The following is a 21,108-nucleotide window of genomic DNA, read 5'->3' on the forward strand; positions in this document are numbered from 1 at the left end:
TTATAACTGCCGTCGAACATGCTTTTGTCGTGATGCTTCCACTTTTCAATAATCATTGCCTTCTTGTTCAAATAAACTCCTTGATTAATCTTGTCTAGAGCATGTTCTATAGATGCTTACGATGCGAACCCTATATCCTTATAGTTAGCGTAAATTTCTTTGACATTGATATGAGAAGTAAGCATTGGGCCGAATTTTATTACATACTCTGGCCAAAAAGTTACCATATAATCCTAAAGGTATTTAGTTTGTAACACCCGTGTCTCATTTTAAGAGCAAGAAACAACTATTATTTGACAAGTTTTGGCTGTGAGCAAAACGGAAATAAAATGGCAGAGTTATAATGCTCAAACTTCCATATCCCGATCACGATAAACGAAATGTCCTCGAGTATTCTTTTCAAAATTGAACTGGGATGACAATCCTGAAATGTATTATAGGGCGATAATAATTTCATGAAACTAGGGGGCATTAATGTCGTCGTTTGGAGCAGGGTTTTATCCAAGTATGTATTATGGAAATTCTCTCAGGGATAATGGGTCTGCTTAGGCAAGTGCAATTTTAATTACCTTAAAACATTGATTTTTGATGATGAACTAAAAACTTGCATTGGAGAGCCACCTCAAATATTATCTTTTCTATTTTCAGGATTTACGAGGCCCCCCTAAATAAGCCGCCCGTACTTAAAAAGGCAGTATATTTGTCTTTAGGGGTGATTGATAGCATTGTTATACAACCATTAACTCTAATTTACTTGTATTGATTAAGCACAAGACTTGAGGGATTGCCTGTATAGTGCTACAACTATCTGGTTTCAAATAGCAACAGACTAATTCCTAGTAAACATACACGTAGGTACAATCTTAGGCGCTGAGTTACATGAATGACTTACTGGTGTGTTAATCTGTCAATGATACCTATCCCGTTCTGCGTTCTATTATCCGTAGAATTAGCTTTCAAATACGGTATGCAATCTTAAATTTTCTTCCTTTGAATCGCTGCTGTGATTGGCTCTTACTGGCAAGTCTAATTTTACTCCTATTTAATATTAGCCTACTCGGGCTTCTCTTATCATGGAGGGTGTTCAGTTGTATTGGTTACGTTTAAAGCTGTATCTTTCAATCTTATCGGTGAGATTTGAAACCCTGACCTCCTGGTTGTTATTGTCCTGCCAATCATGGCAGTTACTTACCTTCAAGAAGAATTACTTTTACAGTTTTATGCAGCATGGTATGTCCTGTGCTGTATTAAGCGTCAAGTAAAACGGAATTTGGATGAAAAATATTTCTCGGGATCGTATGGACCTACAGATAAGGTTTGAAGAACAGCGACTGTATAAGGCAATGAATAGAGTCAGATTTTGGTATGTAAAAAAAGCATTTTATTCAATGCGAGTTCAACACGTGACAGATGAATCACTCATTCACTCCACCCTCTCATTCACGCCTCCAACTCCTCTCCAGAAAACATTAAAACAAACATAAAGTCATGGAGAAGGTTAATGAAGGCTCGTCGCAAACTGTCCATCCGCCTCTCACCTTCATTTTTTTCGCTTTTTGTCGTTTTTTCCCCTGCCATAGATTTATTTTTTTTCATGCCGTTTTGCAGTTCCTCCTGGGTGGTTGCATATCTGTCCCAATGTCTTCACCATTCTAAATCTCGAAGCTGCTCCTTCGCCTTCCATGCGACTGAGCTCTTCTCGGTGATCTGATGGTGATGGTTCGATAGGATATCGCTTTCAGTGGAATAGAGTCTCCGATGGTTGGGCGTGGAATCAGGTCGGGGAGTTGGTTTTTAAGGGTCTAGGGTATTGGGAGTATGTGAGGGTATTGGGAAGGTTTGAGGAACTGCGTGGTCGCTTTTGTTGTTATTTGTGGTTGTCGCCTGTCGATCATGTTCACTTGGGGATGTGGGCGCCTTCGGGTTGGAATCCGTTCTCGTCGGCGACGTAGTTGACGGTGTACACGACGCCGTCGGCTCCCTTGAAGGTGAAGCTGCCTCGCACTGACATGGCCTCGTTCTCGCTGCCTGCGTTCTTCAGTTCTCCAGTCTCCTGGTGTGCCGTGCCGTCGCTCTGCTCATAACTAGTGCGGAAAGAGTGAAAATGACATAAATAAGCGTAATTTCCATTGATTTTTCCCAATCCAATTCGACTTTAAATTTCAGTTTCAATCCAAAATCCTAAAATAACTGGAATAAATTATACTCACTCAATATCGTGGTGAAATAAAATAATTTTTTTTCATCCTGGCTATGAATAATTCCTTCCTTATTAGCGTAATTTAATAGTTATTTTGCGGTTTGCTTTTGGTGAAGGGCGACGCCGGAAATTTATTTGGGAAGAGAGATTTGGGAGGAAGGGATAAATTGTGGGAGTGGTGTTCTTAGGAGAGAAAACACGCAGGATCAGGAGAGACACTCAGGGCCATATCTTCTGAGCATTTTGGGAGGGGTTTGAACTCCCGGATCCCCCCCCTCGCTCTCTACCGCCTTGTATGTTGATTTAATATGTTTGATATCGTGGGAAAATTCGCTATCGATTCCATGGCGCAACTGCTGTAGAAATGTGATGAACTCAAGTTTTCGAAAAATGTTTTCAATAATTAAAATAAGGGTTTTTTAAACAAATTTTTAGGGTTGTGGAGTCAAACTGAAATTTAACTGAGGTCTTGCATTAGATGCAAATAATACCCGAGTGAATGTGAAATTAATAATATCGGGTTCCTATTGCAGTCCTTAGAAGTAATAGAGACTTTTTTATATACTGTATTTCTAATGCATTTTTACTTATCCGTTAGCACGAAAATCGTTTATTCCCCTTCATCATCTAGCCATTTATGATTGAGTTGTTTTCCCATGAAGTTATTAAAAAGCTAATTAATAGTAGTAGAACCCTTGTTCAAAGTCAATAAATCAAATCAACTTATTTGGACGTCACTTAGTGGAACTAAGTAATATTCATGGTAGGAAATCCAAAACAAAGAGCTGTACTAAAATAATTTAATGTCGTCTGCTGATTTCAGTGGCTGAGCGTCATCATTTGGTTGTCTTGATTTTGTTTTGTTATATCATGAAAGTTAATGAACTCACCCAAAGCTGTATCCGTCGACTCCAATGTTCTCGTTGGTGTAGCTTGTGATGACCACGTCGTTTTGTGGACGGGCAGAGACGAGAACCAGGGCGGTGAGGAAGAAAAATACGAACTGCGGGGAAGAGAAAGCAAAAAATTATTATTTGAATGAGTTTTTGAATGGGAAATATGTCTATTATGCTGTTTATGCCAGAGTTACATTATTATTTAGTCCTAGTATGCGCAGGTTCCTCGTTAAAACATTTGAATCCGAACCATAGAATGCTTTCTTCTTAATTTACTTAAAACACGTCTGTCATTCGTTCCGATTTCTTGGAGCATCCCTTATTCACAGGTTTTTAATGGGAACATAGTTATCTAGTGGATTTACTGTCCGAGGAGTTCTGAGATCGAATCTCGGTGATTCCTTTGCACAGCATCAATACAAAAAGCCTAAAGATGCACGGTAGCCCAGAAAAAGGAATGAGCTTCTTACACTGAATGCATGAGTATCACGCGTCTGTAGCTTAGTCTGTGGCGAACTATACCCTCATCTATCCAATCCAACCTAAATATTCAAGCACTGAATGGGTTAAAGATTCGTAAGAAAAATTATAGTCTTTCTGGAAAAGAAATTTTCGAAGTTATTTTCTTGACCTTCCTGAACATCATCATATTTTGTAGCTAGCTTCTCGCACTAATAAAAATGAATTTACTTACGTCCTTAAAAGCACTGGGATAAGAATTCATAGAGTTCCATTGATTATGAAATGTATTTAATTACCATCGGTTAGGTGTGTCGTGTCCCTAGGTCACCATACTTAAACGAAGATGTAAGATGTGATTGGGAACAAAACGACGTTGTATCCGCGGCATATTCAGCGAACCGCCGGCGGGGGACCAGCGGATGGAAGAAAGCGATGGGGTGACAGGTGGAACATTCATCTCGAGTGGCTTATGCAATCCCCCCTCGCGCCTTTCACTTCTAATCGGCGTGCCTTATCACGCTTGCGTAAGAGGTGCCCATGCGACTCTCCCATGGACCCCGTCTTCACGACACCGCCCCGACAACACCGTGATCGACCAAAGTTAAGGAGATACCTCCGAGAAACTGTGATAATGTTACCTATGCAAATGCATTGAGTATATGATCTTCGTATTGCACTACTTCAAAAATCGCCTAAAAATCCTCTTCGTAATCTCCTCTTATTTTTCTGTGATCTTCAGAACTGAATGCAAAAATTTGGAATTTGCAATAGGGATGATTGGCGATAAGGTAAAAATAGGCAAAATTCAGCTTCACACTGAGCAAAACTGTCCCTTGAGTAGAAAATTTATAGCAAATATGATAAAAACGAAGTTATTTAACCATGCTATATTTGAGTTGCTATTATTTTAATGCCAAAATTGAAGAATAAATAGGCCAGATGAGCGAAAATGACACTACATTGAGCTAGAAAAAGTGTAATTGATAAAATAATGTCTGACTTACATGCATTTAATTAATAGAATGCATGCTGAATTATTGGAATTTTCGTGCGTGAATGCAATTTCAAAACATTTAACTATTTAATCGGATGAATGATAAACTTATTATTCTCTTTGAATTTACTCCGTGTGGCAACCAGTGTAGGGGCCCCTAGTCACCTTTGAGTAAGAACCTTCTTCTATCTATCTATCCCGTATTGTATGTGATTATAGCTGGTAATTCCTTGCTGATGGTGTTATCACTTCGGTATTCCACGTAGATTGAAAATATCTTGTCTATTTTTCCCTTCAATTAAAGTGTCTAACCTGAGGTGTGTGTGTGTGGAGGAAATGGTTGTATTCATAGAAGTCTAATTTTTTTTTCAAGTTGTGATTGCTAGGCATGTCTATTGGGGTTTGCAATTCGTGGCTACAGCGGAAAATAGTTTTACCTCCTTGAGAATTTTTAAAATCAGGGTGCTGAGTATCGCAAGTGACTTAAGTAGTGACAGGACTGCTATTAAAGAGAGAGAACAAGCAAGCTGGAATAAGGGGAAGTCTGCTTCTATGTTGGTCCGTGTGATTTTTCCGCTAGTTAAGTTTGAGCCTAAAACTAACTCAAACCGATGCGGATTGGCGCAAAATTCTTTTATAAGCAAATATTCAAAAGAATCACCATTTTTTTAATGGTGAATTTTCGCGAAACGTGCGTTGTTCAGACAAATAGTTTCGTTTTAAAGACATAAATTTAGATACGTGTCCGTATTTCTGAAACGATTAGGCAGAGAACGGTTTTCGCTAGCATTAGCAATGGAGCAAACGGTTCGCTTCAATTCTATGGTATAATTTTGTGTTTTTTTTAATAACCTCCTAACTTGAAAAATTCGGAATTTATCAAGCTGAAACCGATACACCGGACTCTAATGACGTATTTAGGCCGATAAATTTTTGAAAATGTAAGGAACTGTATGATGGTCTTTTCCTTCTATATGGTTGTCTCTTACAGATGCATGATTCTGTCGCGAGTACTGATTGAATAGGCAAACTTTTATATCATTTGTTTTCTTTGGAACATCTACCGGGATTAGATATTTTAAACATATTTCCCTAAAATTTTACTAAGGTGGCATTTGGACTCCTCCATACCGGTTTGGAGCGGACGTTGAAATCTCTTGGATTGCATTGTTCGTCTCTTCACAGGAAAATTTGATATTAAAATAGCATTTGCGTGACTGAGTCTATAGATGAGAGAAATACTATGCATATAATCGGTCACGCAAGTGGTACGATAATATCAAATTTGACTCTGAAGTGGAATAAAGAAATCCCGGAGATTTAATCGTCCGTTCCATGCTGATATGGAGGTTTCCAATTGCAAGGGCCCAACGGTTTCCCTGCTTCAACATTAAGTCTTGAATATTGGGCTTGAAAACGCCATGCGTCCGCCTAATCCCTCTCCGTGTCCCCGCATCACGGCCAGCGGCGGCGTCACCCGGAGGCCCGCTCCCCGCTCCCGATGCAATTGGTTCTCGAGTAGTTTGCGCTGAATGTTACTTTCGCCGCCACTAGCACGTTACTAGCGCGTTCAAAGAGAGCGCCTTTAAAGAGCCTTGGGTGACCTCGCAGCGTGGGGAGCCATTCTCTGGGAAGGAGCCACATTTTATGAGGTCATTCGCTGTGCGGGTGAAGGGTCAATGGTGACCCGTGTTTTACCCCTTCCTACATATCTCCATTCCGCCCGAACTAGCGGCATCTTAACTCAGTCACCACATCCCTTTCTAAAACGTGAGGTTTTTGATTTTCTTTTTGAAGGGTACTATCTTCATTGCGAAAGGAGGATGTCGGCCTATTCCGTAATGTATGATGTTTTTTGTTTGATTGATGACCGCATTTAAAACTAAGTTTATGTTATTTTTTCATAAATTCTCTCATCTGCGATCGCCAGAAAGTGATGGCAATGGTTTTTCTCTCGAGTATCGACTCATTCGCGCAAATTCTATTATTACGCCAAATTTTCCTCTAAAGTGATGAGTAAGGCAAACCAGGAGATATTAACGTCCGTTCCATATCGATGAAAAGTTTTTCAAATACCATATCAATAAAATTTTTGGGGTACATGTTGAAAATAACTAATTCCGGCAGACGTTCCAAAGAATACAAGGAGTTAGAAAGCATTGAATACTTATACAGGAGCTTGAGATTTGGTTTGCATCGGAAGTAATGTTAGATATTTTACTATGTAATGTATTCGCAAAGCTGATCACTGGATATTTTTATAGAAATTAAATTATGTCATCGAAGATTTATTTCGTATTCATTCTGTAGAAGACATCCATCGCTCCATTTCTAAGCAGGAAGTATTTAAAATCCCTTTCTATATTTTTATCTACAAACATCCGCGAAGAGTGAAATAGCGACATAAACTTCAATGAGGATTAGAGGGTTGACAAAAATCATATATATATTGACTAATTTTTCTCTCCAAAGTGTGGTGTATTCTACGGTCTTAGGTATCATCCTGATGCAAATTGGTTTTGGTGAAATTCCCACATTATCAAAACTTTTTCATTTTTCATCTGGAAACTGGATTGCACGAAAACTTATTCTATTCTCTTGTACTTTCGTTATTATTTACGTAATAACTTATATTTACGTAACTTTTGACGATGAAATTTACTGATGAAAATATTTTTCGAGAAGCCTATGAAAGATATTATAATTCATATTCTCTTCTCTTTTGAAGTGATAGTGATTTCTATAAGCATTTACGCTTAATTTCATTTTGAGTCTGTAGAACTTTTCCTGACTAGTAAAATATCCTCTTAATTTCTTCGGAAAATACTCAGAAAAGTTTTGCACAAGTAACAACGGTTACTTTGGAAAAAAGAAAAAACTGAGAAAGCAAACTCAAGGAATCAAAATAGAACTTGGTATGAGGAAACTTGTCTCTTGGTGATGCTAGTAGATGTAATACTCCAAAAATTGCACATGAAAGTTGCACAGTCATGAGCTAACTTTTTGTTTACTAGAATATATGCGAAAATATTTATTCTTCAATCTGCCCTTCAAGGGGAAAAAATTAGATTATCTTGAAAATTGGTTAACGGAGCCAAAATTTCGGGAGCTGACGTGATATCTCAGTGAAATAAATCGTAGGACATCTCCACATTGCAAAGAAGTGTGGGTAACGTACTCAGACGTCGGGTTATGTTGGAAGTACCATCCCAAGTATGGGGTGACTTAACCTCGCGATACAATTGTACGTGAATTACGCCGAGTCAACTATGTGAATATCCATTTTCTGAAGACTCTTCACACCACTGTCCGTAATTGTACTGATGTAAATGTAACTGGCAAAAGTTAACCGTTGGTTTTAAATGGCATCGTAGCCTATCCAGGGAAAATCTATGATATTGTAGGCAAAAGGCGCACAGTACGTATTTTCGTCTTGAATATCTCCAACTTGTCGGGGTAAAAAAATACAAGTAAAGCAGTGAATGAAACCAACTCCTGCATCTGTCGGATCACTACTTCTGTGCTGCTGAGCATCCGTTGGGTATTGCAGTGTTAACAACAGTTTCCCCAGCACTTCTGCTCGCGTCTTTAGACCGAAAATAACCTTAGTTTCCTCGACCTGAAGACGTGAGCACTGGTGCCAGCGAAACTGATGTCAGCACTGCAAACTCCAATGCGGTAGTGAACCCGAAAGATGAAGAAGTTCGTCGACGAGCACCGCGGAATCCACTACACTAAACGTGACTTACCACCTTCATGGCGGATGGGTTGTGTGTGTCTCTGTCTTCTGCTGGTGAATCCAAGGAGCCGAAAGAGCTGTGTGATGGCCATGTGTCGCGGCCCGCGCCTTATATACTCGAGTCGTCCCCAGTGGTGGGAGGGGGGTGTTGCTGGCGATGGGTGTTGCAGATGGATGGATGGGGTCTCGGGGGGCGATGAGGGATGGGAATCCTGAAAAAGGTGTGCCCCCGCCGCCCCCTCCGCCCCCGCCCCTCTCGATTCGCTCGCCCCGGGGGCGGAAGATGAGAGCGAAAGGCCGGCGGGTCGTCTTCACGGGGGCGGTGGGAGCGCGTGCATTATTATTGCGTGCGGAGAGTGCCTCTCGCTGAGTGGAGGGGGGGAGAGTGTGTCTCTCGAGAGGAGAGACATCCATTGCGAAGGAGGAGACCTTTCCAAGGAGAGTGCAGGAGGGAGGGCGGAAGAACGAAGACGCTACCGTCGGCGGTGAAGGAGCTCAGCATCTCTCTCTCTCTCGCATTGCGAGGCCCAGCGGCATGGCGTTGGTTCAAATTGCCCGAGGCGAAGTATACGAAATGAGTAGGCTTGACCCAAAAGAATATTCCTGTCCAATATGAATTTGTTGAAATGTGACTTGTGTTCACTAAGGAGTATGTAACACCAACAGGAACTACTGCAATATGCGAAAAGTTTTGGCTAAAAGTCATGACAATGGAGTGGCTGTATAATTGACTGCTGCAGAAACTGCTGCTTAAGTTTATATAGATTATTTGTTGCAGTGTCATTTGTATTATTTTTAAGTTCAACAGATTCTGGCTTCAAATGGTGGAAGTTAGACATATTTAGGTAAATAAAAGATCGTAGCACTTTTCCACAAGAATTTTCAATGCGTACAACGCGTTTCGGCTCACTGAGCAATCAGTCTTGTATCAGATGATGGCTCAGTGAGCCGAAACGCGTTGTACGCATTAAAAATTCTTGTGGAAAAGTACTACGATCTTTTATTTATTTAAATATGTATTATTTTTATTCATTCCTACGCGAAAATTGTCTCCCTTCCAGAATGTGATATTATCATAGAGTTTAATATTTCCAGTGCAAGGAATATTTTCTTAGAGAGTAATAAGAGTTTTCCAAAAAAATGAGACTTGAAAAATATGAGGGGCAAAAAATTTATTTTGGAGGCGAGTACAGGAGAGCTCCGGCAAACGAAGACCTCCCATCGGCGGTGGAGCATCTCCCTCGCATTGCGAGGCCCAGCGGCGTGGCGTTGGTTCAAATTGCCCGAGACGTACACAATGATGGGCAATCATGCTCATGTTTAAGAGCTACTCCTTATCACGATGCGTACCCTAAATTTTGGTGATAGGTATGCGACGATAGGTATAAAAGTGATCGAACGCCTCCTTTTTATCGTAATTGCCAAGATGTTTCAGGCCGATCATGTGTAACCTAATTGTTGTAACTGTTTATAGTTACTTCTCAACGTTTTTTGTTCAGTCAAATTTTTTTATTCATCCTGACTACGATGAAGGAGTCGTCCGTTGAATAATATGTGATATACAGCAAATTAAATCTAGAAGATTTCACGCAGATAATTCACCAGGAGAGATTTACCTCATATTTTTCCATGAATTTTCTTGTATTAAGTATTATGTTATATGATTTGTATCCACACAATGATTCTAATTACTCCAAAACAAATATTTTCATTTCGGATGAATAATCTAGATAAAAACTTTGATAAAGTATTCATTAATTAATTAGTAATTTTTAAAATTTCGTATTAGTTTGATTCTTATCTTTCATGTATGCCCGATCCTCCCCTCTTCAGAATATGATGTAACTATGAAGATGAAGTTATCCAGATCGAGTAATATTTTATTAAGCCATAAAAAGGTTTTTCACACCATTTAATGCAAAAATGGCGAGGATGGAGACTTTTATGAGGAGAGCTGTGGAGAGAGGGAAAAAAAGGAGACGCTGTTGTCGGCGGTAGTGGAGCGCAGCATCTTTCTCGGATTGCGACGCCCTGTGTTTTGGAGTAGGTTTTCGCTGCCTGAGGCAAATACCTAGCGTGGAGGTGTGATTCAAAAGAATGTCACAACTAAACGTATTTTGGCTATAGAAATGCAAGAAAAACGTCTAAGGTTTGCTTTCCCCACGTTCATGGGAAGTGATTGTAGTTTAAATTGTTCTCGCACCTATACAAATCGCTCTTATACTTACGTATTTTAGCTACTGTAAAGAACTCTATATTTTATTTATTCTAAGTGCTTAAATGTTTATTCTTTTATTCTTTGCGTCTTAATCTTTTAAATTCGAACCGTCCTCCCCTGTTAATATTATGATATAAGATCCTTAACATGGATTTTTCTTGAGGCTCGTAATATTTTTCAAAATAATTAAAATTAATGAAAATTGTGAGAAAGTAAAAAATCTTTCCAAGAGTAGTGAAGGAGGGTGGGGGTAAATGGAGAGTCTACTGGTTGCGATGTGTGAGGGCGGTCAATCTTTCTCGGAGTGCGAGGTCCAGTGGCGTGGCGTAGTTTCAAGTTGCCCGAAGCGTTTACTAAATGAGGAGGTGCGATTCAAACGAACTCGACATACTTATGCGAATTTGCTAACGTGAGAGAAAAACTTCTATTGAATGTCTTACACCATGTCTGGACATTACTTGTGTTTTCACAATTATTCAAATCACTCCTGAATTACATTTGCGTGATTTTTTATGGCCAAAAATGGAATTAAAGTAATATTCTCTTTTGTATTTACTAATCATTAATTTTGCGACTTGTATTTTCCCGCCTCTTTCTCCTTCAAATACGCATGGGGTGTTGGAGCGATGAACATTTTCTTAAGTTTTAATTAGGTTATTCCTAAAATCGAAAATTGATAATTACTGCAAAGGAGGAGAGCATCTTTCGAAGGAGACTAGAGGAGGAAATGGGTGAAAAAAGACGTTAAGTGTGGCGGGTAGGAGTTCACCACACTTCTCAGATTGCGAGGCTAAATGGCGTGGCGTAGGATTAGATATATGACAAGAGAGAGGGTACAATGCAGAAGAGCACACGTCCTCTCTTTGAACAATTCCACTTTTAGTTAAATAATTTGAGTGTATATTTTTCCATGTTCTTGATCATTTTTTGGTATTGATATATTTTATATTTCTTAACGTGATTTTAATCATATGTTATATTATAACTTTTTATATTAATCACATGTTATCTTTTGCTACCTTTTACTTGTTTTTAACGTGTTAAATAATGCTTTTAATGTTTGTACGCTTTACTTTGCTATATTGATTACATGTTATCTTTCGCTACGCTACTTTTTTAACGTGCTAATATAATGCTTAATAATATTTGTATGCTTCTTATATGTTTGTTATTTTATAACTTTTTCTATTGATTACATGCTATCTTTCGCTATCCTTTACTTTATAAATGTGTTAAATTATGCTTATTAATGTTTATATGCTTTTTATATGTACTTAATTGAGCAACGCTATGTCTACATGCTATTTAATGTAACACCTTTTCTGTACATTGGGTTAACACCCGTAAGAGTAAACAATTATTATTATTATTATATTTACATTAGGAAAATTGTCAATAATTCAATGATGGAACTTTTATTGAAACGAGTATTTTAGCGCTTCAAATCTTCAAGCTGGTTATAATTGGTAAAGAGACTTACTCGTGTCACGTGTGTACAATTATTGTGTACATTAGCGGTGAAAATATGGAATATGTCACGCAGTCAGTCGTACAAAGAGAAGAAATGAGCAAAAAGCACGCTCATTGCGTCATTAACGACGATTCAGGTTGCGTTAGCAATTGTTTCGAAAATGAGGATAAAATCGTTGAAATATCTTTTGGAATTGAATTATTTGTTTTTGAATTCTTCTAGCGGAGAAAAATTGGTTTAGGTTTTTCAAGCGGGTTTCGAGTTGACGGCAGAGATATATCTGTCACCTTTTTTAGTATTGTGTCCATAAGCGTTTCAAATTTGACACGTAAATCCACAGAGCTCTTTTACTATTATCGCTATATGTCGTTAGCAAGATCCTTTTCCCTCGTTTTTGAGGGGGCAGTACCTTCACCCTCATTGTGACTCCGCACAAGAGGTCTGTTCACTCCGTCGGAATCCGTAGATTATTACTAGGGTGGGCAATTGCATCAATTCAAAAATGGCATTTTAGAGCGCTGACAAAGACGAGAGATCAGCTTTTTAATATTGTGTGTTATTTTATCGTACCATACCTTCTTTAATTTCATCACATTCTATCCTCGTCATTGCAAGAGGAAATCAATTAAATACCAACTGATTAGATTTGACTGAAATGTAGCGACTGGGTCAGAGCTACTAGTTACGGTAAAGTAAAGCGTTTCAAACAAGTATTAGGGGATATAATTGACTAATGTAATTTAAATTTTATTATAATTTGGCAATAATGTTTTATCATCATTTACTGTGATATATCATAAATGTAAAGTTATCTGATATTTTTTTTAAACGTGCGTTTTTTCCTCAGTGTCGTGCTGATTTGTAAAAATTTCGACTCGCCCAATAAAAATTAAATAAATTTACGCTATGCATTTGTTACTTTTGGAAACATTGAAAATTGACGAGGATAAATGGGTCCTGTCACAGGTTACATCCTCGGCTCACATCATAGTACAAGCAAGATCTCCGAGTAGAGTGCAATTTCCGTTACAGTGGTCTGCGTCGTCGTAAATAGTAATGAAAATGCGACGTGAGGATGTGCGCGTTGGGAACTCATGGAGAAAAGAATGAGAGAACTTAAATAAGGAAACGTAGAGGATAGATTCATGAGTGCCGCGCAACTGAAAATTTATGCGAGGATGAAGTGATTAGCAAATCGTGAGTTAGAATGTCGGACTGAGCAATACTTGTTTGGAATGATTGAATCTAATGATGACACCCTAATCAGGAAAACTATTTATGATGACAATTATCTACCGAAGTCCAATAGGTTCTGCTTGTAATTGAATGAAACTGATTTGTAATAATCTTGACGGGCATTTTGTGAAAATGCTCTTAAAGCAAACAGAATAAGCGTTTTAAGTGGATTCCCACTATACAGACATGTGTAAGTGCTTTAAATTGGACGTACACTATACGGAAGCTTTCAATTTATAATTTCTCTTACTGCCTGTGAGATGTTGGAATAAATGTCGTAGATTTTACAGTAGCCACGTTTCCTTAACCACTTGATAGAGTACGTTTGTTTCAATCGATGATGCTTTTGTGCAGGAGGCGTTGCCTAAATATCATAAGTATTACGTGTACCTCCTTTTCCTCATCTCCACGGGTAAATGGGGTGGGATAGGAATTTATGCGTGGGTGGAGCGGAGTTCCTCCAGGCCATTTGCATATTGTCACTGCAATTGGCTGAAGGTAGCCATGTTATGCTCACTGATACGATCTGAGAAGGGCGTGCTACACGTGAACGATGATCCAAAAATCTTATTTATTGAAGGGAAGATGAACGGGAAATTTTGTTACCTATGCTCTCTTCGGGGATTAGAGAAATTGATACATTATTTACGATCCTTTAGGCAGCCATTGAAGTATTCGCAACTTTAGTGTGTGCATTTAAAACTCAGCGTAACGTGCTGACATAAAGCCCTTACGCCGTTGTCAAAAATGGAAATTCTTGGAGAAATGGAATTACATAAGACTTTTATGTCCTTTCTTCAAGGTTCATTTATTTACTTATGGTACCAAAATAAAATTCTTCCAAATTTTTGAGTAATCAATCTTATCTTTTTGAATGCTTATTTTTTCCTCCAAAGTAGGTGCATTAAAAATCTTACCCCACTCATTTCATCGTTTGGAGCATTATTTTCTTTGCTGTTTAAACAACTTCCTAAATCATAGCTTATCCAATTTACAACCTATATGCGTGATTGATGAAGCGTATTGATGTTATTTGGCAACTAATTTACTGTTGTTATTATTTGAGCGTAAAAACCTTTTCTCATATGTTGAGCCGTAATGATATCCGGCTTTGTTATGGTGATAATTTTATGCTTATTAATGAGATTAGTTTTTCTGAGTTCCCCAACGCATGAGGGCATAATTTTATGCCTGTTACTACTATGTATTTATATTTTTACCCTGCGCTCCCAGAGCTATTCTTAGAGAGACAAACGCCGCCAGAATTGTGCGGGTTGAGAGTCTTTTATGATGGAAACTATCCTTGCCCTCAATAAGTTGAAGAGGCGAGAAACCGCAGCTTCGGTGAAACTCTGCAACCATATCTTTGTCTTTTAAAGCGCTCCATAAGCTCATTTATTGGAAAGTTTGAATGTCGCAAAAGGCGCGGTGGAGTTATAAGTTGACGCGTTTCTGATATCTTCAGTCGTTTGCATCGAGTATTGGCTAATTTTAATCTATCTTTAGAATCCTTGTCAACGAAAGGTCCTGGCAGTATAAACCGGAAAAACTGGCTTCTAATGCTCATCTTTGGCTCTCTTGTGCTTAGGAGCATTATGAATTCCTCCTTTTCATATAAAACTTATCGCGTTTAAAATATTTCTTCCTCTTCGAAGTATTTCATCTTTATTATTTCTCCGAAAATATTTTCTCATGAGAAATTTTCTTCCCATTTTATAGTGTCTACTTTCAACGCTTGTATGTGATTTTATTAAATTTAGGGCTGAATATTGCGTCAGTTTGTCTATATAAAAAGTTTTACGTTTTATTATTATACATGTACAGTCAGTTTCTCGTTGATAATGGCAATTTTTTAGCGATTTTTCGAAGAGAAGGATATGGATCATCTTTGATCGTTAGCACTGAAGTTGAAGTGATATTAGTGTGATGCCTGCGAAGGCTTGATTTTTATCGGTAGTGCTAATTTTTTTCATGGAAGTTGTTGATTGTGTTTTACTTATTCCCAAAGTTGTAAAATTAACGAAGTACCTACAATCCGTGGCTGACCATAGATGTCGTGGTCTACTTTATTTCTAGCTGTTAAGAATTTCTAGCCGCTAAGCCGTGGCCCGGGACCCATTTTGGTGGGAGACACACAGATTAAAAGTATTACAATTTTTAACGTAATGACAGGAAATGCAAAAAAAATAGAAAATGGATTAAGCGTTTTTTATTAGCAGCGTAAGCCATTTATTATCGTCAATCTTGACGACTACATGTTAACCAAAGAACAACCCATCTTCAATTTGAATCCCCTCATGCATTATCTTTTTTCTGTTTTTACGATTTTATGAGAGATACCTATAAACCTATATTGGCGGAAGGCTCATGCTTGGTGGGTGACCCTGGGTTGGGGGGTAAACCCTTGGGCCCCACTTTGATCCGACCCTGGACATGCCGAGTAATGGAAAAAGGGATTCTCCATCTCTGGAGACATCACAAAAAATGATTGCGTGAGACTGTCATTTTTCCGCCATCATTGGACCGATCGCTAGGGTTATCGCTCGGATGGGACGGAAAAAATGATCGTGCGATTCCGGCATAGGCGGAAACAAGGCGCTAACTACATAGAGTCGCAAGGACGTTCGGAGGTCGAGCGAAAGTTTGGGACTTGGCCGCTAGTCTAGTCGGCCGCTTGTATATATTAGCGCCTTTCATCCATTCTCACCTTCTCAATGTCTCTGAAATCTCTCTTTTCCGCGAGGACAGATTGATGCATATTACCCGTCGGTCCTCAATGTGTGACTCGTTGCACCAGTGTGAAATGAGGATTCTTCTTGTAGTAAACATATGCGACAGACATATGTGGCCAGCTACTTCGCGTTGGACCGGTATTGTAATGACTAAATCCGAAGTTACGCGAAGAGCCTCATTGGCTGTCAAAAAGACAATAGCGTCTTTTACCTTGTTATTGCTTTCAATTCGAAATTTCATTGCAATTAAATAAATTTTTGACTTTAGGATGAGGGATATCAGTATTTTAATTGAATCTGTGCATAGTGCTCTACAATTAAATCCCCTACGAGTTACCCCAAATTAGGAGCTATAAATAACGACTGTGAATTCATTGACTCTTTTCATTTTTTTATGAGAATGTTTCCTAAGGTTTTCCTATTCATATTGCAGTACTTGTTAGGGTGTCATTATTGTACTCAGATTTTTGTAATTACTAATATCCTTAATTCACGCTTAGAGTTTCATTAGATGCCTTTACGAAGTTATGCAGCTCTGCCTAGGAAAAGTCTTGAATTTCAAAGTTTCATAAACGCCGACCGAAAAAAAATACGTAGGGGAATATTGTTTGCCAGAATGCGGCTAAAGCGAAAAAAGCTACAAGATAGCCCGTAAAATGATGCATATTTATTTATAAACCGATCTTTTGTTCATCGCAATGCTTAGGAAAATCGATGTGATTGTTCAAGTAGGGGAAGATTCACTCGGAAACCCTGCTGAGATTCTAATGAAGCGTGTTAAAAAATGGTTTGCCGTCGTTTTTATCCATATCCGCTTCCTGAAATATGTTCATTTTATTTTACTTTCTTCCCCTGCCTACGGTTTTGTACACGCTGATTGTTTTGTGCAGTTATCCATGCCCCGATTTTATAGCAGACATAGCGTCGGTTTTAAGCCATTATAAATATCTCATTTTCTGAGTGGCAAATTCCATCTTCTCTCTAGCTGCTGCCCGTGGGTTCACATGTTTTCAAGTCAATGTCGACGGTGTGCAGCGTAATGGCTTAAGCGAAGTGCTCGTGCCTCAGGGATCCTCGGGTCGTGGCCCAGTGCTGGCAAAATTTAGTCGGTCTCAGTGGCGGTGGCGTTCAGTTCTCGTCTGCTAAAGCAAAGGCCGCAGGTTCGAATACCGCATGGGTAGATTATGCAATCTGTAGTTGGGAAAAATATATACTCTCACTGAAGTATTTGCTCGGCTTCTTGCATGCGTGCAATAATTAATTGGTGGGCGTTAGGCTTATGTATCACAATATGATTCTCTTAGACCAATATTTAGTTAAATTATACTGTGAATGTATTTCTTCAGTCTCAAGGGCGGTTCACTCATCAGAAGTCGTTCAGTCTGAATTTTTATTTTGGGGCGAAATACAGTCTTCGGCCTCTTTGACAATATCCACGATTCTTTCAAAAATTCGTATATGTGCAATGCACTTTGTTTGATGACTTTCCATTACGAGAGGAGTATGCTTCTAGGTCTCTTGACCTTTTTGTACCGATAAAAACATAGGAATGAGGATATTTCATGAGGAATGAAACGAATGTATGACCCTCGAGATTTGAACTTTAGAGTTTAATTCTGTCGAAAGATATGCTAGTAATTTTTCTTCGCAGGATTGACAGACTGTTGAGTTCATGCGTACAGATAAATCGGCGTGCAAGCAAGGATTTGATTTGCCGGAACCCGATTCTTCAGCCAAATGCCTTGCGGGTTGAGTTTTGTTCTCGAGGTCGTGAAGATGAGAATCTCTACGCATGGATCAAGGTCGAGCCGGCGCCGCAAAAAATAATTTACCGTTTAATTTCCTCTCCAGACTATTCTGTTGGCAATCCAAAGGTTGTGGGACTTAGGACACTGTGGACTTAGGCTCCTTAATTGGCCTCAATTCATGTTGAAATTCCCTCTGGTCATTCGAAAATACGTCATTCTCATGGAAATCTTGGTAGGATAAATCTTTAAAGAATATTGCGAATTTTACTTTATCAATATTAATAATTATATTTATTTCTTTTTTGATCAGTCTGTGCAGAATCATGCCGTTTCTTTTTGGCGAATAATGCATTTTTCTCATTTAGGAAGCATCAGTAGTTGTATACGTATGAATTTCCGTGAACCTCTCATTGCATTTCATGTATATTTCACCGCCGTTCACGCGGCAGGCTTTGAAATATTACACATCATTAGTTTTAGCAATATGTGTACACTGCGAATATTCGTTGAAAGTTGTCCCTCGAACAGCCTCTCGGAAGAGTTCAGATTTCTCGACGGGTTGGTTTGTTTATACTTACCTTCGTTAATGTGAGAGAATTAATCGTGTGGGAAACTTGAAAAGTCTATCGGGACGCAATTAGCTATCGGGGCTCCAGGTTATCATTTAAAATTTAACATTATTTGACAGTAGGATGCCTGATATTTCGGTGAAAAGTAATTTTTTAAACGATTTTGTTTTTTATGCGCTACATTATCAGCCGGTCTTAAATGTAGCCTGAGTAATAAATAATTTCATCGTGTTAAGTCCACCGCTTGTAATGCCTTCCTACTGTAAACGTGGTGTAGCCGCTTGAATATCATTCATGCATGAAGTTGTATTTATCTTTGCAAAATTACATGCAATGTTAAACTTTATCACATTGAGCGATCGTTCCAGAAATAACTCCCCGGAAACTACCAGATGAATCCACTGAATATACTCAAATCATTATTTTAAGCTAAATTGAACTGTCTTTTAGATATCGGCGTTTATAACGCAGTGGGAAACATCTGTTGAATGAATCTAGCTAATACTTAAAGTGATGGATTTTTATGGAGTGCGTTAACGATTTCTTGTGCATGACGGTAGGATCTCGTCAAATACTAAATTTGTTTTTAACCTTTGAGTGCCTCTTTTCTGAATCCTTCTTTTATAAACTCTTCGTTTGTTTCCATGAAGCAGTGGCATGATGAATATCGCACCGTCGCCTACCTCTCCGGGTCGCCACTTGGTGTTTGACGTGAAGTATTTCCAAGTCCATCTTTCTCGTTCTTATCTTCTGTCATCGCCATCGTTGAAAAATACCAAATTTACATTTACTCTCATCCTCCATAAGTTTTCCTCATTACATTAAAAGCTCAGAGTTTCTTCCAAATACGTTGGGTTGCTTGGAAAAATTATTACATTACATTATTAATCAAATGCAATTGACAATTAGAATAGGTGTTTATTTTTCAAGTGTTTTTCCTTATTTTTCATAGACCTGCATAACAAAGTAGGGAAATTATATCCATCTTAGTAAATTATTAAGAATTTTTCAAAATTGTACACAATTTGACGCGTTGGATTATCGCATAGATTCACTGCTGCATATGCGTCAAGCATGGCGAGAAATACAATCCCTTTTGTGAACTCTTAGATGAACTATATCGTGTATTAAACGGCAAATTACGTCATTCAACAAAACTTTGGAATAGCCAGCGATGTAACTTAATGGAGTCCCTGGCAAGTGTTAATAAATACTCGGTATTACAATCCTAAGATTGGTATGCAGTAGGCCTCCAGTAATCCCTATCCCAAGCTTGTTCTTTAATCTTCCTGAGGCCCCTCTTCCCCGTATCCTACTTAACACTAGAACCGCGGACTTTTTCGTATACCTAGAACCGCGGAGGGGGTCATTTTGACCCCTCGTCATTTCTTGCCATATTTTTAGTATTTTGGGTTTCTTTTGGATACTGCACTATGTGAAATGAATTATCTGAGATTTACAATGAAATTTGAATGATATATGGGCGGTATAAGCGCTAGATAGGCTACCCGTCTTGCACAAATAATGCGTTTTTCACATTTTTACTATATGTTCGGCTGAGGATGGGGAAAAATTTTAAATTTATTAAAGAAAAAAGAAACACTTTTATTGGTGCAGAGAAGCATACAGTAATGAAGAATGTCAAGTCAAGAAAAAAAGTCAAGCTCCAAGTTCCTTGCTCCGTACGTGCATATAAAACTGCAATGAAAGCTTCCAGTTCATCCATAGATACCGACCAGTCCTTGTCCCCAATTTCTTCACGAGCCCGATTTTCCGTGCACATCTTCATGTGATTCAGCATAGTTGGAGTTATCACCAAATCCCATGCTGAGCGAACATCACCCTCAGTGAAGAAGAAGATTGAAGACTAGCACACCCCTGGCGAGAACCACCTCGTCCTCGTACCTGTCCACGAGGAGCGGCAGCAGCAGACTCAAGCGGCTCGTCGTCTTCAGCTGGTGCGACTACAGCATCGCCACGTCCTCGATGGCCCCGAGCACCACGGCAGAGGCCCTGGGCAGTTCCAGGGCGACCCCGTCCCTTGAGCAGGAACTGTGGACACGACTTGGTTCACGGGAGGCTGTATTTGGGGACCACGTTCACGTCGTAGTGTGCGGGTGGTTGGCGGCTAATAGGGAACGTACTCCTCACCTTCATTACCTGTACCAAACAAAATAAATGCTTTATGAAATAGATTTGCAACAATTATCAAAGAATGCGAGTAAAATAAAAATAGGAAACTTACCAGTGTCTTCGCTTGAATCTTCAGTCAAGGACTCTTCACTTTCTTCCTCTGCGTCAACGCCGCCGTCATACACTACAACAGGATCATCCTCCGCCTCAGAGCAATCCTCAGGCACATCCTAAAGTTGCTCGAGAATACGAGCGACCTGTTCTGCGGTGTATCCCTTTGATCGACGCATCGCTGGGCGTTGACCGGAGTATCACCCTTGAAACGGTATTGCCCGTCGTTCAGCGCTGAGCGATGCAGCGCAACAATCGAACGGGTGAGACGAACTGCCGCGCAAACTTTTGAATTCGGGTGAATTGCGAAGTATTACATTGTAATTCATGTAATTGAGCTGACAACTACAATGACGCCACATTGGTAGGGGAGGCACGGTAGGGGAAGGAAGGAGCCTTGAGTGGGGGTAGCCGAGGAAAGGGGGGTGCCCGGAAATTTTCGCGTAGGTCCATTTCTACGCGGCTCGACTCTCACATTCTTTCAGGCGTCCGCTGGGCGGGTTGCCTTTATCTGCGGCCTAATAAGAAACGACAGAGGTAATCCATGCCATTCCCACACATTCGACCTTCGAAAATTACGCTTGCGGTGAATTTCTGCT

General features: G+C 39.3%; 1 protein-coding gene and 1 long non-coding RNA gene across 2 annotated transcripts; both read right to left on the reverse strand.

Annotated features, from left to right (window-relative positions):
- Positions 1-1,358: 1,358 nt before the first annotated feature.
- Positions 1,359-8,408, reverse strand: LOC124158554 (endocuticle structural glycoprotein ABD-5-like). Its single transcript, XM_046533705.1, has 3 exons — positions 8,302-8,408; positions 3,091-3,203; positions 1,359-2,084 (listed from the first exon to the last, which is right to left on the reverse strand). The coding sequence occupies exons 1-3, from the start codon at positions 8,308-8,310 to the stop codon at positions 1,898-1,900; spliced, it is 309 nt and encodes a 102-aa protein (XP_046389661.1). The 5' UTR covers positions 8,311-8,408; the 3' UTR covers positions 1,359-1,897.
- An 11,749-nt stretch (positions 8,409-20,157) lies between these two features.
- On the reverse strand, positions 20,158-20,726 carry LOC124159828. The gene is made up of 2 exons (XR_006865021.1): positions 20,511-20,726; positions 20,158-20,425 (listed from the first exon to the last, which is right to left on the reverse strand). It is a non-coding gene; the product is annotated as an uncharacterized LOC124159828 (long non-coding RNA).
- Positions 20,727-21,108: the final 382 nt, after the last annotated feature.

This window comes from Ischnura elegans, chromosome 5 (assembly GCF_921293095.1).
Source record: "Ischnura elegans chromosome 5, ioIscEleg1.1, whole genome shotgun sequence".
Taxonomy (NCBI): domain Eukaryota; kingdom Metazoa; phylum Arthropoda; class Insecta; order Odonata; family Coenagrionidae; genus Ischnura; species Ischnura elegans.